Source organism: Peromyscus californicus, unplaced genomic scaffold (assembly GCF_007827085.1).
Source record: "Peromyscus californicus insignis strain IS unplaced genomic scaffold, ASM782708v3 Scaffold_10__1_contigs__length_136768540, whole genome shotgun sequence".
Lineage (NCBI taxonomy): Eukaryota > Metazoa > Chordata > Mammalia > Rodentia > Cricetidae > Peromyscus > Peromyscus californicus.
The window spans coordinates 12,391,318-12,411,502 of NW_026294391.1; the positions used below are offsets into that span (position 1 = coordinate 12,391,318).

At 51.1% G+C, this 20,185-nt stretch overlaps 1 protein-coding gene across 4 annotated transcripts; it reads left to right on the plus strand.

The window, feature by feature from the left end:
• The first annotated feature begins 1,137 nt into the window (after positions 1 to 1,137).
• Positions 1,138 to 20,004, plus strand: Ccdc120 (coiled-coil domain containing 120). Of its 4 annotated transcripts, none has more exons than XM_052748826.1 (11): positions 1,139 to 1,512; positions 12,476 to 12,629; positions 12,764 to 12,854; positions 12,994 to 13,127; positions 13,785 to 13,925; positions 14,270 to 14,546; positions 15,814 to 15,876; positions 16,139 to 16,313; positions 16,443 to 16,541; positions 17,584 to 18,498; positions 18,975 to 20,004. In XM_052748826.1, exons 3-11 carry the CDS (start codon positions 12,806 to 12,808, stop codon positions 19,087 to 19,089), a joined length of 1,968 nt encoding a protein of 655 aa, XP_052604786.1. In that variant the 5' UTR covers positions 1,139 to 1,512; positions 12,476 to 12,629; positions 12,764 to 12,805; the 3' UTR covers positions 19,090 to 20,004. The 4 variants fall into 4 exon arrangements, with proteins under 4 accessions (XP_052605026.1, XP_052604786.1, XP_052604865.1 ...); XM_052748905.1 differs by having other exon boundaries at positions 12,476 to 12,575; XM_052748987.1 differs by having other exon boundaries at positions 12,476 to 12,518.
• The last annotated feature ends 181 nt before the right edge of the window (positions 20,005 to 20,185 follow it).

The following is a 20,185-nucleotide window of genomic DNA, read 5'->3' on the forward strand; positions in this document are numbered from 1 at the left end:
CAGTTTGTGCCTCATGGGACCTCACCCCTCCCCAAAGAAACAAACAAAAAACAACAAAGGAAGTTTTGTAGAGATAGAATGGTCTGTTAGTGGAAGGTGGCTTGTTTTGGTGGGGTGTCCATGGATCATGGTTTGCAGTTATACAGGTGACAGTTGGAAGTGATTTGAGGAGCAGATGGAGCCTATATTGTACATAATTGGTAATGTTTAGGGTGGCGTTGCAGATTCTTGGACAGCCCACTGGGAACCAACAGAGGGTGGTGTGGGGATTACATGGAGTGTTTAGGGTCAACAGAAGGTGTTTTCCATGCACAGTGAATTTAGGATTTAGGGATGATATTTGGAGTTTGGCATTTATTTCATTGATAGAGGACTTAGCTATTATGTGTGAGGCCCTGGGTTCCAGAAATTCCTGGAACTGCAAATGAATGAATAAATAATACAAATCCTGTTCAGAAGTTATAGACTTCAAGGATCAATTGAGGATGGTGAAGGAGGAATAAGTTGGAGGTTATGGAAGGCAGTTTATTGGTGTAGATTTGAGTATTGATGAAGGGTGGACTGGAGGTACTGCTTGAGATTAACAGTTGGGGGAACTATGGGAAGTGAGTTGGGGGTGCAACTCAGATGTAAAGACTGATTTGGAGGCTGCTGGAGTGTAGCTTGAAGTGCACACTCCAAGGATGTGCTTATGAAAAAATCGGTGCATGTAATTTTGACATCCATGGAGCGTAACTTGCGGGTCTAGCCTTGGGCCAAGAAATGACTTCTGCATACTCGATCAATAGAGTTGTGTGTTGGTGCAGGTCAATGACAGCAGAGAATGGCCTGGAGGTACTGCTTGGGATCAAAGACAATACTTTGGGGATATAATTTGGAGGATGATGGAAGGTCGTTTGGGGGAGCATCTAGGAGATGGTAAAAGGAGTCGTTGGGGGTACTTTAGAGGCGTGATAAAGGTTTATAGATAGCATTTGGGATACTGTCTTGGGGCAAGAGTGACTTGGAGTCAGGGGCTCCGGTCGGCTCACCTAGGGGGCGTGGCTTAGGGCTCCACCGCCCAAAAAGGCGCGTGCGCACACGCTCCCCGCTTCTTCATTCCTGGCGCTCCCAAAGCAGGAAAAATCGAAGACCCAAGCTGGCGCCTGCGCACTTGGTGTCTGCCGCTGCTGTGGTCCCGCGCCCCGCCCCCCTCGTTCTCCAGCCCCCTAGGTTCGCGCTCAGCGGCGGAGGTGGCTGTGCAGCCAGCAACGGACGCCCTGAGTTAAAGGTGAGGGGCGCGGGGCCGCCGCCCACGGCGGGGCCGGCGCACCTCTCCCACCATCTGGGGGTCCCCCATCTGCCCCCGAAGGCTAACGGCAGTGCGTGCGGTCGAACGCGGCCCAGAGGTAGGGAGCAGAAGCGAGGAGGCGCGCTCCCAGGGACGAGCGGGGCGCTGCGAGGGAAGGCGCGCCCACTAGCTGCCTGTCGGCCTCTCCCGACCCCACCTGCACGGCGGTGCGAGGACCCTTGGTGAGTAACCGTTGCTGCCAGGAGAAGAAGAAGGGTGGGGACAGGGCGGGACAAGGCCCCGAAACATCCACAAGGCTGGACCTGCGCGCGCACTTACAGTCTCTGACCCTATGCTCCCACCTCTGACCCCCGTCTGATCTGTCGACATCCTTTTTAAACCCCGAAGTCCGTGGCCCAGAGCCTTTAGTCCTACCCCTGACCTAACTATATTTTGACGTGATGTGATCTTGAACCCCTTCTTTGTCCGCCAAGCCCAGTTTTGTTCCCCAGCCCTGTCCAGGTTTGTCTTTGGTCCAGGTCCCTGTTTGACCCTATCCTAACTCTGAAGCCCTAACTCTGGGTTCTGATCTGATGCTTGACCACGCTGTTCTCTAAATGCTTATCCAGTCTCTGAATTCCTTCCAGTCAAATGTTCTGACCCTCTAACCCTAATTTGTTCCAGTTCTATCCTGATTGCTGACCTCTGACTTCTGTGCCGTCCTGTACTGTGCCCCCACTCCCACTCCGGAGCTCCATCCGTTTTTCCCTGTTTCTCTCCCACCACCACCTCATCCCTCTCTTCATTCTGCCCTGGTCTTTTCTTGTTCCTGACCTCCACCGGAACCTGCCCCTTTCCCTCCCTTCATCACTGCCTTGGCTTATCCCAGTCATGCCTTCTGGCTATTGTTCTATACTGTTGTTTGTCTCCTTGGACTTTTTCTCGTCTTCTGAACCTCAGTCTTCTATCCAGCATCTTGTCTCGGCTCTGTTCTTTTGAGACAGGATTTGTCTATGTAGCCTTGAGTGTCCTGGAACTTGCTATGTAGTCCAGGATGGCCTCAAACATGTGATATGCTCCTCTTGCCTCCGCCTCTGGGGTGCTGGGATTATAGGCATATACCACCACCATGCCCAGCCTTTATCTTTTTAAGACAGGGCCTTACTATGTAGCCTAGGCTGGTGTGGAACTTGTAATAATCATTCTGTCTGCACTTCCAGAGTGCTGGGATTATAGATGTGCCCCACCATACCTGGCCCCTGCTCTGCCTCTTGATCTCCACCCATCCTATAGTGACTTTCTGTTTTATACCATGCACTCATTCTTGTCCTAACCTCCCATACTATCCCCCAAACCAGGCCTCCTGTCTTACCTGTTATTGTAACCTTCCAACTTATTCAGTCCTTCCTCCTTCCTAAGACTCGTTTCCCATCCCTTTTGTGCTCTGGGTCTCATTATACCTTGGCTCAGAACTTGAGAGCTCTGTTGTTCCCAGGGCTTCTAAAGTATGTTCTTTATACTGCTTTTAACAGAAACCAGTAGCCACGTAAGCTCCTTGTGGCAGGTGGGGTTTTTGTATGGGCTTTTCCCAGCCCCATCTCCATGCTAGTGAGCTCCACCTAGAGCTAGCCTTTCTCTCACTGCCCTAGGAGTGCATGGAAATGTTCCTCCACAGCCCGCTCTCCCGAAATGTGAAAGAACACCCTAAATTATTCATTGATGCTCTCTGGGAGTCTGAGAGGTCTGGATCATGTTTCCAGTCTTTCTAGATTGGGGGCCGTCCCATGTTGGGTGAGGGAGGTATGGAGGCTGAAAAGATACTAGGTTAAGAGACACGGTGGTGGCGCACGCCTTTAATCCCAGCACTCGGGAGGCAGAGCCAGGCGGAGCTCTGTGAGTTCGAGGCCAGCCTGGGCTACCAAGTGAGTTCCAGGAAAAGGCGCAAAACTACACAGAGAAACCCTGTCTCAAAAACCAAAAAAAAAAAAAAAAAAAAAAAAAAAGAGACACGGGGTGTGTGTGAATTTTTGAAGTCATGTTATCTCCTTCACCTGATTTTTGATCCTAGTGGGTATGATCCCTGCTTTTTGGGACCAACAAAACAAGAAAACTCTTCTAGGTCAGGGGCTTTAGGACTCGGTAGGGGTGGGATGAGGGAAGGGATTTCTTTTTTCCTCTCATGAAGTTAACAATAGACATTTTGGTGCTAACCCATCCCATCCATAAGGGTCTCTGTGTGAGTGTGCTGTGTGTAGGGGCAGAGGCAGTGACTGTGGCTGGATGTTAGAATCAGGCTCATTTAGCTTGGTAGTGCCATAACCCTGTCTCTCCAGCTACTCAAGAAGCAAATGTGGGAGGTTCACTTGAGCCCAGGAGTATCTGGTCAGCCCAGAGAATACCCATCAGTTAGTTAGTTATTTATTTGTTTGTTTATTTATTTATTTATTATTTAATTTTCAGGCAGGGTCTTGATATGTAGTCCTAGCTGACCTGGAACTCACTCTGTAGCCCAGGCTGGCCTGGAACTCACAGAGATCCACCTGCTTCTGCCTCCCGAGTGCTGGGATTAAAGGCGTGCGCCACCATGCCTGGCAAGCCACATCTCTTTTTTTTTTCAGGATACTTTTATATTTTCTAACAAAATAAAATAATAAAATATAATAAGATAAAACAAAAATCGTCACATTGAAGTTGGACAAGGCAAACCACAGAAGGAAAAGAACCCTAAGAGAAGGCACAAGAACCAGAGACCCACTCATTCACACACTCAGGAGTCCCATAAAAATACTAAATTGGGGGCTGGAGAGATGGCTCAGAGGTTAAGAGCACAGACTGCTCTTCCAGAGGTCCTGAGTTCAATTCCCGGTAACCACATGGTGGCTCACAACCATCTATAATGAGATCTGGCTCCCTCTTCTGTGTACATAATAAATAAATCTTTAAAAAAAACAAAACTAAATTGAAACCTGGCAGTGGTGGCGCATGCCTTTAATCCCAGCACTTGGGAGGCAGAAGCAGGTGGATTTCTGAGTTCGAGGCCAGCCTGGGGTACACAGTGAATTCCAGGACTATACAGAGAAACCCTGTCTCAAAAACAAAACAAGACAAAACTCTAAACTGAAAGCTGTACTATATATGCAGAGGACCTGGTGCAGACCTGTGAAGGCCCTGGCAAGACATCTTTTTAAAAACTGGAAGACAAGCCAGGTGATGGTAGTGCACACCTTTAATTCCAGCACTCGGGAGGCAGAGGCAGGCCGATCTCTGTGAGTTCAAGGCCAGCCTGGTCTACAGAGTGAGTTCCAGGAGAGCCAGAGCGACATAGTGAGACCCTGTCCCAAGAATGCAAACAACAACAACAAACAAACAAAGTATGCTAGGGATATAGCTGGATAACGCCCTGAGTTTTATCCCTGGGGTTGTGAAGAAAATAAATAAAAATTCAGGCTCATCTAGTAGTAACAATAAAATGAGATTTCTCTGCTGTGCAAAACTTGATTCTGAGTATGAATAGGGAGAAATAGCAAGAGGCTAATATGTTAGTCTCAGAATTGTGAGTTTGAATAAGGAATGTCAGACCCATTTTATTTCTCAAAAACATTTATATAGACCTACTACCAACTCAGAGGTTACTCATGAGAGAGGAAGACTTCCAGTGAAAAATACTAAGTTATCTGAAGGTATTTGTTTTTGCGTTTTAATGACTGACTGAAAAATATCTTCAGAGGCTAGGAATATTGTTCAGAAGCAGATACCCAAGACCCTGTGTTTCATCACTGGCGGGCAGATTCTTTGGATCAGATACAGTTGTGACAGTATATCAATGTGTCTGAAATGTATTTGGTTCCTGCATTTTTTTTTCCCCGAGACAGGGTTTCTCTGTGAAGCAGTCCTGGCTGTCCTGGAACTCACAGATATCCATCTGCCTCTGCCCCCTCCTCCCCCTGAGTGCTGGGATCAAAGGTCTGTGCCACCATTGTTTGGCCTTGCTTTTTTTTTTTTTTTGGACACTATTTCACTGTGTAACCCAACCTGGCTTGGAACTCCTGATTCTCCCGTCTCATCCTCCCTGGTGCTGGTATTACAGGCATACATCACATCTATCTCAGTTCTTGCATTTTTTAATGATGCAGTAGAGAATGGGGGAGGGGACACACAGAGGAGCCTGTTTCAAAGATGGCTGCTTTTAGCAAGAAGGGAGAATTTAGAGGCTGAGATACCAGCTCTCTGTATCTCAAGTGCATCTGAATATGTTTAATTCTTTGTAGACAATTTTAAATATTTGTTTACATTTATTTCATATGTGGAAGTCAGGGATGCTTTTGGGGCGGGGGCCGGGGTTGGGGCCAACCTTTAGGAGTCTGCTAGCTTCTTGCACCATGTTGAGTTCTAGACACTGAACTCAGTCCTCAAGCTTGATGGCAAGCACCTTTGTACCCACTGGGGTAGCCTGCTGGTATCATTTGTGTGTGTGTGTGTGTGTGTCCTCGTGTGTGAGGACTGATACATGGATGTCGAAGGCCTTCTCCAGGTGTTGTCCTCACCTCATTTGTTTGAGATAGGGTGGCTCCTTTGCCACGGGGCTGTGGACCACAGGCTAGCTGGCCCACGTGCTTCAGGGGAGCTGTGGACCACAGGCTAGCTGGCCCACGTGCTTCAGGGGAGCTGTGGACCACAGGCTAGCTGGCCCACGTGCTTCAGGGGAGCTGTGGACCACAGGCTAGCTGGCCCACGTGCTTCAGGGGAGCTGTGGATCACAGGCTAACTCCCACTTCAGGGGTGCTCTTGTCTTTGCCTCCCATCTTGCCCCAGCGGGAGTGCTGCGCGATTACAGCCCTGAGACATTGTATCTGGCTCTTGCAGGAGTTCTGGGAATCCAGACTCTCATTGTCAGGCTTGCTTTGTGAGCCATTTTCTCTGCATCTCCCTGGCCTCGTGAGTACTTTCAGTTCTTGATTTTGGATAGTGAGAATTCAGACAAGGTTACCCAAGAAGAGAAAAAACAAACATCTGTTTCGGATTAATTGGGTGAGGCTGAATGATACCAGCTCTGTGTCAAAAAAAGGCATCCAAATAGATCCGTTGGATTCATTGGGGAGGAATACTCATAATTATAACAGCAATGCACTTTGGGTACTGATACCCAGCCAGTTGCTGTGTCCTAGCAAGCTGTAAATGGATTAAATCAGTTGCCTGCAATAATTCCGTGAGCATCTGTTTCTAGTTTTTTTTTTTTTTTTTTGAGACAGGGTTTGTCTGTGTAGTTTTGGTGCCTGTCCTGGATCTCACTCTGTAGACCAGGCTCGAACTCACAGAGATCCACTTGCCTTTCGATCCTTAGTGCTGGGATTAAAGGCCACCGTGCCTAGCAGCTGTTCTATAATTTGACATTGAGGAGGTCTCCGAGTCCCTATAATGTTCCCTCCACAACCCCAGTTTCCAATTTAACAGGTGAGGACATTGAGGCACAGAAAAGTGAGTTTTCTAAGTAGCCACATAGCCAGGAAGTAGAGTTAAATCCCCGACTCACCATTTACTATCTGGGCAGGGTCCATGTGTGTTTAGAGGTTAGTCCATCTTCTGGTCTGTTAAAATTGTGGGGCTATGTAGACTGCGTGTTTAGCATGCACAAAGCCCTAGGTTCAATTGCCAGTACTGAAAAGCATCATGAATGGGTAATAATGTGTGTGGGTGACTCAGCCCCACTCGTCTTCTTGGCCCAGGAATTACTGTAGATTTCCCACTTCTAAACTAGTCTACCTCTGTGGATCTATTATTATTTCAGATTCATTTTTATTTATGTGCATGTATCTGTGTCCATGTATGTCACATGTGTACTGGTACAGAGGCCAGAAGAGGGCATTGGTTCCCCCCTAGAACTAGAGTTGAAGGTGGTTGTGAGCCACCTGATATGGGTACTGTGGGAATCAAACCCCAGTCCTCTAGGAGAGCAGCAAGTGCTCTTAACCACTAAGCCATCTCTCAAGCCTCAGATTTATTCTTTAAAAACAAACAAACAAACAAACAAACAAATAAACAAAATTGTTGGGACTGGAGAGATGGCTCAGCAATTAAAAACACTGGCCGCTCTTCCAGAGGAACCGAATTGAATTCTCAACACCCACATGGTGGTTTACAACCATCTGTTGCTCCAGTCTTGGGGTCTGTCGCCCTCTTCTGGTCTTCACAGGCACTGCAGGCACATGATATAAAAATAATAAGCAGGGCATGGTGGCACATGCCTTTAATCCCCGGACCTGGGAGGCAGAGATAGGTGGGTTTCTATGAGTTTGAGGCCAGCATAGTCTACACAGCGATTTCCAGGACACTTGAGACTGCATAGTAAGACCCTGTTTCCAAAACAAAATAAAAGTAAGTAAATAAATAAAAAACTTAATTTTTTTTGAGGCAGGGTTTCTCTGTGTAGCCCTGGCTGTCCTGGAAATCACTCTGTAGACCAGGCTGACCTTGAACTCAGAGATCCACCTGCCTCTGTCTCCTAAGTGCTGAGATTAAAGGTATGTGCCACCACTGCCTGGCCAAATCTTAAGATTTCTTAAAAAATTAATTTTTAACCGTGTGTGTGTGTGTGTGTGTGTGTGTGTGTGTGTGTGTGTGTGTGTGTGTATGCAGTGTGTGTCTGAGTACATGTGTACAAGTACCCTTAGAAGCTAGAGGTATTAGACCCCCTGGAACTGGAGTTATAGGAGGTTATGAGCCACCTGATATGGATGCTCGGAATTGAACTCAGGTCCTCTGGAAGATCCAGGATAGGCTCCAAAGCTACACGGAGAAACCCTGTATCGAAAAACCAAAATAAATAAGTAAATAAATAAAGAAAAGAAAAGAAAAAAGAAAAAATGGGATAGTCCCCAGCAGTATTCAGCTAACTGCTCGTCTGCCTGCTGCTTGCCTCCACCAGCACACCAAAGGAGGGAAAGAGGGAAGGAGATGAAAGGGTCCTTTGTGTGTCACACCATAAATTTCACAACCAGGAAGAAAGGTGCACAGGAAGCCTCAATAGCATGTGACTGAGGGAACTCCTCTAGGCTCTCCTTCCCAGTATGGGAGGGAACAGCCTAACCGAACTCCCTGTTCATACATGGCAGGGGCGTCTGTAAGGGATCCAGATTAGGTTTGTGTTCTGAGGTCACCAAGCAGATCATCTTACCTGGAGTAGAGAATGTTTGGTATGTGCCCAGGACAGGCTTAGAGCCCAGGTAGGGTTGTGTTGAAGGGTATTATAGGGACTTGGAGTTCTCAATTTCCTTGCCTGCCATAAAGCTTTGCTCCAGGCCAGAAATGTTATTATAGTCTGTTTACCAGGATTATTTCTTCCTGGACTATGGAAGGTAGTGTCTTGAGATCTGGTCTCTCCTTAAAAAGGTTAGCTTTCTGTGGGGCGGTGGTGGCATGTGTCTTCCTTTAATCCCAGCACTCAGGAGGCAGAGGCAGGTGGATCTCTGTGAGTCTGAGGCCACCTGGTCTACAGAGTGAGTTCCAGGACAGCTAGGGCCACACAGAGAAACCCTGTTAACTTCTCTCTGCAATTTAGAAAACCAGTGTCCTAATTATGGGAGAAATTGCCCCTAAGACCTTCTCTTCTCCCTGCCTTGCTCTGTGAAGGAAGGCTAAGAGCCTGGAGAAGGTGATGCACCGTGCTCAGAGTAACAAACCCAGGGGTGTGTGCATGTGTGTGAACCTCACAGCTTCCTAGACCCCATGCCACGAGGTGCTACCTTTTATAGGTAGGTGTGTGTGTGTGTGTGTGTGTGTGTGTGTGTGTGTGTGTGTGTGTGTACTTCACAGCTCCCTAGCCCCCATTCCCTGAGGTGCTCCCTTGTATAGGCAGGGGCGTGTGAGTGTGTATGTGTGTGTCTGTGTGTGTGTGTGTACTTCACAGCTCCCTAGCCCCCATTCCCTGAGGTGCTCCCTTGTATAGGCAGGGGCGTGTGAGTGTGTGTGTGTGTGTGTGTGTGTGTGTGTGTGTGTGTGTGTGTACTTCACAGCTCCCTAGCCCCCATTCCCTGAGGTGCTCCCTTGTATAAGCAGACTCCAGTGGCCTGGGGGAGTCTTGGCAGCAGGAGAGACAGGAGAGGCAGGGGCTCCTCCCATAGCTCCTTCTTCCCCAGTTCTCTCTTAGATGTCTGCAGTGAGAAGAGAGTTCTATGCTTTCTTCTTGGCTCTGTGGGCACTGAGTGAGGCCCCTGGCCCCTGAGACTGCCTCCCACGGGTGGCCCTAGCCGTGGAAGTAGGCAGGTAAGGGTTAAAAGGTACGAGCCAGCCCAGTTCCTGTCCAGGTAGGCTGGGCCTTCACCTCGTGGGAGGCAGCCAAGACAGCAGTCACTGCTTTTCACGTCTACTGCCAGGAAAGCTAGGGCCTGGACGAGACAATTACTCTTTTTCAGCTATTCGGAGCTTCAGCCAGCACTCTGGCATAGGTGAGTACCTCGGAGCAATGGGCCAGGGGTGTGAGACAGTGAAGGCACAGGAATTGAGGGCTGGGCTGGGGTACAGCGTCCTGATGCCATCATCCAGAGAGCGTGCTCTGTGGAAGGAGTACATGGACGACACAAGGTAGCGATAGGAGGGTAGTGTTCAGTACAGGAGGGCCTGGGGAGCAGGGCAAATCCCCACCTGGCCATTTTCCTTTCTTGATAAGAGCAGTTCTTGGTTGGAAATGGAAGAAGAGGGATGGGGCAAAGAGACTCATCCTCGTCTTCTCTTCCCCATCCCTCACTTCCTCTCCTCTTTTCAGGGTGGCCTTTTTTTTTTTTTACCAGGGCTATCGGCTCAGGAAAGACCAGCTGAACTATTTAAAAACCACTGCTGTTTGGGCGTCTGTTCCTCCCTCTGTTTGTTCACCAGAGTGATGGAAGGGGATGTGCTGTATGTTTGGGGAGCACTGGGGAGCAGTCCAGACTTTGCGTATGTCTTTGCTCAAGTGGTGGCAGGATGTGGAAATGGGGACTCTCATTGACAGCATTGGAGTGCCACCCAGGTGAAGTATCTTGGTTGTAAACAGTCATTACAGCCAGGAATTTTTCTCGGCTATGGTGTCAGAAGGGCAGACCTGAAAAACCTGCTGGGCCTGCCTCTGGGTGTGTGTGTGTGTGTGTGTGTGTGTGTGTGTGTGTGTGTGTGTGTCCGCATGTGCCCTCTGTGGCTCTCTTGCTGCAATCTATCCCAGCAACAGGACAACAGAATGAGAAGACAGGGCCCTAGAGCTGACAGGAGGGTCTCAGAGGTTTGTGTGAGGGTGCGTTCGTGATGCAGGGGTGGTGGTGGCTTGCTTTCTTACTCTCTCATCTTGGTGTGAGGCAGCCCTAAGACCCAAGGCGAGTGTGCAGACCATAGGAGAGCAGAAGAAAAGGTTCCTGAGTCAGGTATGGAGGTGTGGGGCGTTGACCTGTGTCTAGCCTACCCAGTGACCCAGTGACTCATACCCTAGCTATGTCCCTGAGGTCAGACTGACAGGGTGGAGTTGGGGTTCCTGTCTGGACCCTGTGTTGACTTCCAGGATGCTCAGATTTGCTAAAGAAGGAGGGATTGAGGCACTCTGGTGTGGAGCAGGAGACTGATGTTGGTGAAGGGGGTGAATGGGCCCAGGGGTCGGGGGAGTTGGGTTTCTGTTGGGGTGGAGGAGAATTCAGGCAAGCCTTGTGAAAGTTTTCCAAACTAAAATGGGTCGGGAAAGCAGGTGTTCTAGGAGCAGAGGGACAGAGGAAGCTGAGGTGGGGTATCAAAGAAACCCTGCCGTGCTGGAGTGCTGAACCTCAGATGGGTGGGCTTGGGAGACCGTCTGCAGGGCACATACTGGCTGGATTTGTAGAAAAGGCTTTGGGGACTGTCTTCCCATTGATGTTGAGGTAGTACATGAGTCTTTTGAGGGAGGGATACAGACCCTGTGGGACAGTCAGGAAGACTACAGAGAAACTAGGGGTACCTTCTAGGCCGTTTGATTATACTCCACGGTGGGAAAATGGGGAAAGAGCGTATCGCCAGGCTTCCTTGGTTGTCTGGGTCTTCTCTAGCCCATCATGACAAGCTGGGAATTTCAAGGTAGGTTAAAATGGGAACTCGGCGGTCTCCATTAGATCTTCCCAGTCACCTGCCTTGGAGGTTAGAACAGGTGGTGGGAGGTGATGTCACCTGGTTGCCCAGCTGGGGACTGAGCAGGATGTGGGAGGGAGGGAGCAACTCCAGAGAAGCAGAAGGAGGGCGGGCAGCTAGCCAAAGCAGGCTCCATGGTCATCCAGGGCTTCTAGGGACAGAAAAAAGAGGCAGATAATGTGTTATCTATGGCTGTTGGATGGCGCGTCTCACCCATCCCAGCAGGGTAACTTCTGTGCTAGCCTCAGAACAGAGTGGGAGCGAAGAGGGGCTGGGGGACCCTGTGGTCAAGGGGCACTCCTTGTTGCATCAGGGCAGCAGGATGGAATTAGGACAAGTAGAGAGCCAGCTCTGCTCAGTGACACTTGTCCAGCCAGCTGGTGTACGTTTGTGGACTACTTGCTGTGTGCAGCAGTGTTTGGGGGAGCTGGAGCTACCAAGACACTGGGGCAGCATGCCTCCTGTCCACCTGGCAGTACAGGGAGGTACTCTCTCTTGTTCAGCAGGAGCTGTGAGACGACATCGCTCAGGGACCACCTCTGGACATTTAAGCCCCAGAATGAGCTGGGCATGGTAGTGCCGGCCTTTAACCCCAGCATGTGAGAGGCTAAGGCAGGAGGATTGCCATGAGTTCAAGACCAGCTTAAACACAGTGACTTTCAGGCTAGCCCAGGCTACAGAGTGAGACCATGTGCCAAAACCAAAACAGCCCCAAAATGTTAAGTGAGAAACAAGGTTCCAGAGGCAAGAGGTTGAAAATAGCTCCCTAGACTGTGGTCACACCCTGGGCAAAGGTCCTCAAGCCTGATAGATGGACCGAGGTGCTCAAGAGGCAATTGGTGGGGTTGGAGCTCTGTATTGAGGGATTGCATAGGACCAGAAGAGTTGTCCTATGCTGTGCCCTTTACTGGGCACTCGTTTTACCTCTCTGCTTTCCACCCCTCGTCTCCAAAGGTAATGATGGAGCTCCTGCCTGAGGGGTTTCAAAGATTCATTGTGACATAGCAAGTAACTGTTCCAGGCACCCAAGGCTGAATAAGGGCTCACTCTTGTTATACTCAGTTGAATCTGTACCATTAATTCTCTCCCTAGGTGAGACTCCTGGCTGTGGCCTATGGGCCTCTGTGGAGGCGTTGTAAGTCTTCCCAGCTTCCCACTTGCTGTGTTAGCACTCAATGGGAAGGGAACCAAGGTACCAGGCCAAGTGGGTCCAGACATTGACACAGAATCTGAGCGGGCGGGCCAGGTAGGCCGGTGGGACCCAGGGTACTTATATTGCTAGCTGGAGCATAGGAAGTGGGACTGGGCAGGGACGGGGGTGGTGGTGGTGGTGGCATGGGATATACCTCCTTAATGCCTCCTGTGTTGTGTCACTGCCAGGCTTTGTTCAGCTGTCAGCCATAGCCTCCAGACAGTACAAGGATGGAAGTCAAAGGTCAGCTGATCAGCTCTCCTACCTTCAATGCCCCAGGTCAGTGGCTGCTTCCACTTCGTGCTGCCCCTTCCCTGCCCCGCGTCTCCGTGTGCCTGGTTGGGGAGGGTGGGTCCCTGGCCCCACCGTTGCTCCAGGATGTTCTAGCTGTCCTGACCTTTGCTCCCCCCATGTGCAGCTGCCCTGTTTGGAGAGGCAGCCCCCCAGGTGAAGTCAGAGCGTCTTCGAGGGCTGCTTGACCGCCGGCAGGCCCTGCAAGAGGCCCTGAGGCTGAAACTTCAAGAGCTCAGGAAAGTGTGTCTGCAGGAGGCGGTGAGGGCCTGGCCCCAGGGCAGGAGTGGATGAGAGCCAGGCTGCCTAGGCAGGCAGCCTGCTGTGATGCGTGCCTAACTACTTGGCTGGGAGTTAGGAGTTTTCTTGTCACCCTCTCTGTCCTCAGAGTTTGACTTAGAGGGCACAGAATCAATGAAATATGATGCAGGCCCATAGTGACTTGTGAATAATTTAAAACCTCCCAAACCCCCCAAAAGAGAAAGCTGTTTCCAAAATTGCGCAACGGAGTCCATCCTAAACTGACACAGGATGAGTTATTTTTCCCTCCCTTCTACTAGTCCATCTATCTAGCCATTCATCTGTTTTCTGAGACAGAGTCTCACACACTCACTCACACACACACACACACACACACACACACACACACACACTAATGGGATTCAGAAGATGCAGCCCACGTTATATATGCAGCATACGGAGTGGGCTTTTATAATTATAAAAACTAAGAGCTCTGGCCTCCAGATTTCAGAAATTCCTTTGCCCAATGGGGGGCAGAGCTCTTGAGAGGAAGAGACCTAATACATGTGGAGTATCGAGCAGGGCTGGCCCCCTTGGGAGGTACAGTTTCTTGCACCCTTACTACTTGATGCCATCTCTCCAACTGACCCTTGTAGTCTCTGTCCCCGTCCCCTCCAGGAGCTAACTGGCCAGCTGCCCCCCGAGTGCCCACTGGAGCCTGGGGAACGTCCTCAGTTGGTACGCCGGAGGCCCCCTGCTGCTCGTGTCTACCCTCCACCACACCCAAACCCAACTCACCACGCCTTGTGTCCTGCTGAGGTAAGCAGTTGGGTGTGGGAGCAAGATGGTGCTGGTGAGGGGCGGAATGAGGCTTATATCCAGGAGTGGGTGGAGTTAAGGAGGGAAAGCGTTGGAACAGGTGGGTTCCCCATGCAGTACTGGACCCCAACTGTGTCAAGACAAGCTTCCTATCTTTAGAAGATACACAGGCCTACTTCCTCATCCTGTCCCCCGAGGATGAAGAAGCTCCTTCCCTGGGCAAACAGCCTCCCCCAGGAAGAACAGGCCCCACTTCCGGTGTAGAGGGGCTCTGCCAACTTCGCGCTCTTCTGGGTAGTCATTTCTATTGTTTAGTCCTACGCCGCCCCTCTTGGCTTGTGCAGGAACTGGCTCTTGAGGCCCTGGAGCGGGAGGTGTCAGTGCAGCAGCAGATTGCAGCCGCTGCCCGACGCCTGGCCCTGGCCCCTGACCTGAGTGGAGAGCAGAGGCGGCGCCGGCGCCAGGTACAGGTTGATGCACTTCGGAGGCTGCATGAGCTGGAGGAGCAGCTCAGGGACTTCCGAGCCCGCCTTGGCCTCCCGGTGCTCCAGCTGTCTGCCGGAGCACCAGTCAATGCCCAGGGTGTCTGCCTGGGCACACGCCTTGCTCAGCTCAGCCAAGGTAAGCCGGGTCCCACATCTCTCCAGTGAGTGAAAAATGGTCGTGAGAATGGACTGTGGCTAAGGCATATGGGAATGGTGGAGAGGCTGAGCAGCCATTGAAGGCAGAGAGGTGAGCAGGACTTAGGGAATCATCCCTCAAGGAGAATTGTGATAACCTGACTTAAGGTTAAGAGAGGTCTTGAACCGTAGGCCACAGGAAGATGGATACTGAGTTCATGGTGAGCTTGAATTCAGGTAAAGGTAGATGTTTTTATGCATGGTAGGGTTGAACCTAGGCCCTCCAGCATTCTAGATAAGCATTCTCCCATGGGACTACATAACCAGTCTTTTATTTTTGTTTACTTATTTTGGTTTTTGAGACAGGGTTTCTATGTGTAGCTTTGCGCCTGTCCTGGAACTTGCTCTGTAGCCCAGGCTGGCCTCGAACTCACAGAGATCCGCCTGTCTTTGCCTCCAGAGTGCTGGGATTAAAGGCATGCACCAGTATCACTTGGCTTTTTCTTTTTCTTTTTAAAAAGATTTTTCATTTTTTTTTGATTTATTCATTTTTTTGCGTTTACCACATGTGCACAGGTGCTTGTGGAGGCTTTGGAACCTTTGGAACTGGAGTTATAGACTGTTGTGTGGGGACTGAACCCAGGTCCTCTGCAAGGGTAGCCAGTGTTCTTAACCACCAAGCCATCTCTCCAGCTCCTTGCTTTTTTGTTTGTTTGTATGGTTTGGTTTGGGTTTTTTTTGTATTTTTTGTTTTTGAGACAGGGTTTCACTGTGTAGCCCTGGCTGTCCTGGAACTCACTCTGTAGACCAGCCTGGCCTCGAACTCACAGAGATCCGCCTGTCTCTGCCTCCGAGTGCTGGGATTAAAGGCGTGCGCCACCACTGCTTGGCTCCTTTGTTTTGTTTTCACTTTATTTTGAGACAGGATTTTGGTAAGTTGCCCAGGTGGTCTTGAACACATTCCATAGTCCAGACATGCCTTGAACTTCTCTCTCTCTCTCTCTCTCTCTCTCTCTCTCTCTCTCTCTCACACACACACACACACACACACACACACACACACACACACACACACACCCCACTTCCTGGAGCCTCTTGGGTAGCTGGGATTATAGGTCTGTGTCTGGCAAAGATGGACTCTTGGGGAGGCGTCTTTAGAGTCAGGAGGCAGAAGGCAGTCTCCATTGAGGTGCCTATCCAGTGGTGGCAGGAAGGGATGGAACCCAGACCTTGGAGTGATAGGCTGCTTTCCCCTTTCTCACCTGTAGAGGATGGAGTTCTGCACTCGGAAAGCAGCTCCCTCTCAGAGTCCGGGGCCAGTCATGATAATGGTGAGAACTATCCCCACCACCTGAGCTCACCCACCCCCTCCCGTGTCCTCTCAGAATATCCTCTTGTGTTCAGCCCCTTTCGTTCCCAGGCTTCCTTAGCTTCACCTCACTGCCTCCTCTGCCCTAGACCTGCAGGGCAGCCTCTACACTTGCCATGCTTCACCTCTTAGCTTGCACATGCCCCTCCCCTTTAAACCTGCCCTGCCCCGCCCCTTCCGGGCCCTCTGTCACTGAACTCTACCCTATTCTCTCTCCTACCCAGAGGATCCTCATAGCTGCTTCTCTCTAACCGAGCGCCCCTCACCACCAAAGGCCTGGGACCAGTTTCGGGCAGTATCTGGGGGGAGCCCTGAGCGGCGAGCCCCATGGAAACCTCCCCCATCAGATATTTACGGGGACCTGAAGAGCCGGCGCAACTCTGTGGCCAGCCCCACCAGGTAAAGAGGAACCTTTTCCCCCTTTCCCGGGTCTAGGAGTGGGATCCCGAGCCTGGGTTGGCAGGAGGGCCTACTGGTGGGTGCGGTTTCTAACCTGGGTCCCGATGTGGGCCTGCCATCTCTGTCTAGCCCCACACGCTCGCTGCCCAGGAGTGCCTCCAGTTTTGAGGGGCGAAGTGTGCCTGCCACCCCTGTCCTCACCCGGGGCACTGGCCCCCGGCTCTGCAAGTAAGGGGACTCTTGAGGGTGGGTCTGAGTGTCAGAGGAGGAAACCTTTAGTTCTGACTGTAGATGTTGAATAGAAATTACCAAAAGATGTGGGACATGGGCACCTGGGCTTTGGAAGGTGGAGAGAAATTGGAGTGGGAATTGGAGACAGAGGCAGGAAAGATTGAGGATGGGTTTTGCTGCGGTTTTTTTGGATAAGTCATTTTCTTTCTCTGAATCTTTCCTTCCTCATTTGTGAAGTGAGTGTAATATCTGCCTTTGAAAGACACAGGTACAGTGCATGTTGGGTAGCATGTATCAGATGCCTACTGCCTGCTACTAACTGGTAGCTTTTGTGGGGGAGAGCAACTCCTTTATCATCCTAAGGTCCCTCTGAGGAGGTGCTATTATTTGCATTTTATAGGTGTGGAAACTGAGGCATGGAAAGGTTAACTAAGTAACTTGTGAGTAAACCGCAGCTCTGACATTTGAACCCATGCAAATTTTTTGAACTAGAGTCAGCCTCAAAGCACTTTAATGTTTCTTAAATACTTAAATGCCTACTTTTCCCATGTTGTGAACAGAATCCCTGTCTTTTGGGGGCATACATTCTGTGCATGGTGGGATAATTGTTTGGGGATGGTTCGTAAACATGGTGTGTTAGAGTTCAGAAAGCCTTTAGTTCCGGGCATAAGGCCTAGGGCTTCCTTCAGGAGGTAGAAAGGAGCCATGAGGATAGCCTTAGCAGGGGAGTAGGAGCTCCCGGTGACAAGAGTGCCTGTATGTGTCCTTCCTTAGCTAGGGCTTCCTTCGCATTCCCAGAAACATTTACATCCCCCCGAGAGCTTGCAGCCCTGTCCCGGTGTACATTTCCCTGTCTGGGACCAAATCTCAGTGGCCCTTTCCATGCACTACTTAGCGACTCCATGCACACACAGCTTCTAATACTGGTCCTATTTTAGAGATAGTGGAGGTTCAGAAAGAGTTGGGACAGTCAGGGTTTTACTCAACATTTTCCGTCTTTTTCTGACCCTGCTCTTGTTCCCGCACCTCTGCTCTCCAGACCCGAAGGCCTCCATTCTCGCCAGTGGTCCGGTAGTCAGGACTCCCAGATGGGCTTTCCTCGGCCTGACCCAGCTTCGGATCGGGCCTCCCTCTTCGCAGCTCGCACCCGCCGCAGCAACAGCTCTGAGGCCCTGCTGGTGGACCGGGCAGCTGCTGGGGGAGCTGTATCTCCACCTGCCCCCCTGGCTCCCCCTGCTGCTGGTCCCCCAGTCTGCAAAAGCAGTGAGGTGCTGTATGAGCGCCCCCAACCAGTCCCTGCCTTCTCCTCCCGCACCGCTGGCCCCCCAGACCCTCCTCGGGCTGCCCGGCCTAGCTCAGCTGCCCCTGCATCCCGTGGGCCCCCTCGGCTCCCACCTGTATGTGGAGACTTCCTCTTGGACTATTCATTGGACAGGGGCTTGCCCCGTGGTGCTGGTGGGGCAGGTTGGGGGGATCTGCTGCCTGCTCCTGAAGTCCCAGGACCCCTTTCCCGCAGAGATGGGCTCCTTGCCATGCTCCCTGGTCCTCCACCCATATATGCAGCTGACGGCAGCAGCCCCCTTCTCCGCAGCAAAGACCCCAACACCCGTGCCATCCGTTCCAAGCCCTGTGGCCTGCCCCCAGAAGCTATGGAGGGTCTGGAAGTGCACCCCAACCCGTTACTCTGGGTGCCACCACCCGCCCGGCTACCTCCAGCTGGTGAGCGAGGTGGCCATAAGAACCTTGCCCTGGAGGGGCTCCGGGACTGGTACATCCGGAATTCAGGACTGGCCATGGGGCCCCAGCGCCGGCCTGTGCTCCCACATGTGGGCCCAACACAAGTACCCTTCCTCCATGCCCGCTGCTATGAGGTGGGCCAGGCACTATACGGTCCTCCCAGCCAGGCACCGCTCCCGCACTCGAGGAGCTTCACAGCACCCCCTGTCTCCGGCAGGTATGGGGGTGCTTTTACTGATGGGTAGGGGTGTTGAATCAGATGCTGAAGGTATCCTGACCAGGGAGCACTTTGTCAAAATAGCTGATGAGTGGGACCACAAGGAGACTAGCTGTAGTCTTGGCATGGGGTCACTGTCAGACATAATCTGCAGTAGTCTTTGGGGTCCTGGTGAGGGGATCTTGGATGTTGGTAGCAGGAGTTCTTTCCCAAGCTTTAGAAGGATTTTTTTCTATTCTCCCTAGTACTTGACAGCTGGCGGTGAGCCTTGAAGTCAGGGTGCTGGGAGGAAGGGACATGTGCACTCCCTGGCCTTCTCTTCCAAGCTCCATACCCCATGCTTAAGAGCCTGAAGGTGCTGTCCTGTGCCTGTCTCCACCTCTTTAACAAGCCTCTTTTCCTCTCTCTGTGTGTGTCCTGTCTGTCTGTTCCTCTCTTCTTCCCTGTCTTCCGGATTCCTGCTGTCCTTTCTAAAGATACTACACGGACTTCCTGTATCCCCCGGAGCTGAGTGCTCGTTTAAGTGACCTGACGCTAGAGGGGGAGCAGTCTTCCAGTTCTGATCCCCAGACCCCAGGGACATTGGTCTGACCCTTCCTCATAAGCCCCTTGTTGCTCTGGAAATACTTCAGTCTGGGGAACACACGGTCGACCTCGCTGAGCCCTGAGATGTGGTTGCTCTTGGTCCTGAGGGACAACTGCTTGGTCTCACAGGACCCCTGACTTCTTTTGGGCCCAGGAGGATGTCCGATACCCCTGCTTCTCTTCTCATCCTGTGCTGGGGGACTGGAGGGCCCCAGCTAGCTTCAAAGAGGGGATAATGATTTGGGGACTCTGCCCTTCCTCCATTTCTGTTTACAGTTGTGATTTAGTATTTACTGTCTTTGCCCAACACTAGGGATTTTCTAAAAGGGAAACTGTGAGCTCATTCCTGGTTGGGTTCATTCCTGTTCCTATGCCCAGACTGTTCCATTCATGAGCCACTACCCCCGCCTCAACCAGATGGACCATATAGAGTCTCGGGGGCTAAGATACTGCTGTGAACAGAAAACTCCCTGCCTCCTCCCACTAGAGTTCTTGGGCAGATGGGCTCCTGTCCACATTTGAAGGATGGAAGTCTAGGTGGGGTACCTGAAGGAGCTGTTGTCTCTGTCTCCGCCCATGGCCTCTTTGCTGAGCTTCTCCAGGCAGGAGGCTGTAGAGGCTGTCAAGAAGCAGAGCCATTTGAGTGTGCCACATCCTGGGATGCTGCAGTGGTTAAACCCTCAGGTGACATCTGGCCATGGGCCACAAGGCCGCATCGTGTCCTCCTTGGCATTCCTTCTATTTACCACTTTTTAAACGAATCCACATAAGCTGTGTTTTCTATATTGTCTGTGACTTTCTGGAGCTGGGGGTTCCCCTACCCCCTTACCTGGTGTTACATTTTCTTTTTGTACCGATGGATCTGGGCCCAAGACACTACCCACACTGGAAGGGGATTTCTATAATAAATATATAAACTGACCCCTGGATTGCTTCTTTGTCTGCTTCAGCACAGGAACCCACACCGCTAGTTAAGACCAGATTATGTGTATATACTTAGGAGACAGGACAGGGACTGACTACATAGCCCTGGCTGGCCTGGAACTCACTATGTAGACCACATTGGCCTTGTACTCGGAGATCTATCTGGACTGCAATAAAG

Bases quoted from the DNA above. Each gene is read 5' to 3' on its own strand.
- Ccdc120 (XM_052748826.1), top strand. From the start codon at position 12,806: ATGGAAGTCAAAGGTCAGCTGATCAGCTCTCCTACCTTCAATGCCCCA. The intron at 12,855-12,993 runs GTCAGTGGCTGC...CCCCATGTGCAG, and splicing joins TCCTACCTTCAATGCCCCAG to CTGCCCTGTTTGGAGAGGCA. The intron at 13,128-13,784 runs GTGAGGGCCTGG...CGTCCCCTCCAG, and splicing joins AAGTGTGTCTGCAGGAGGCG to GAGCTAACTGGCCAGCTGCC.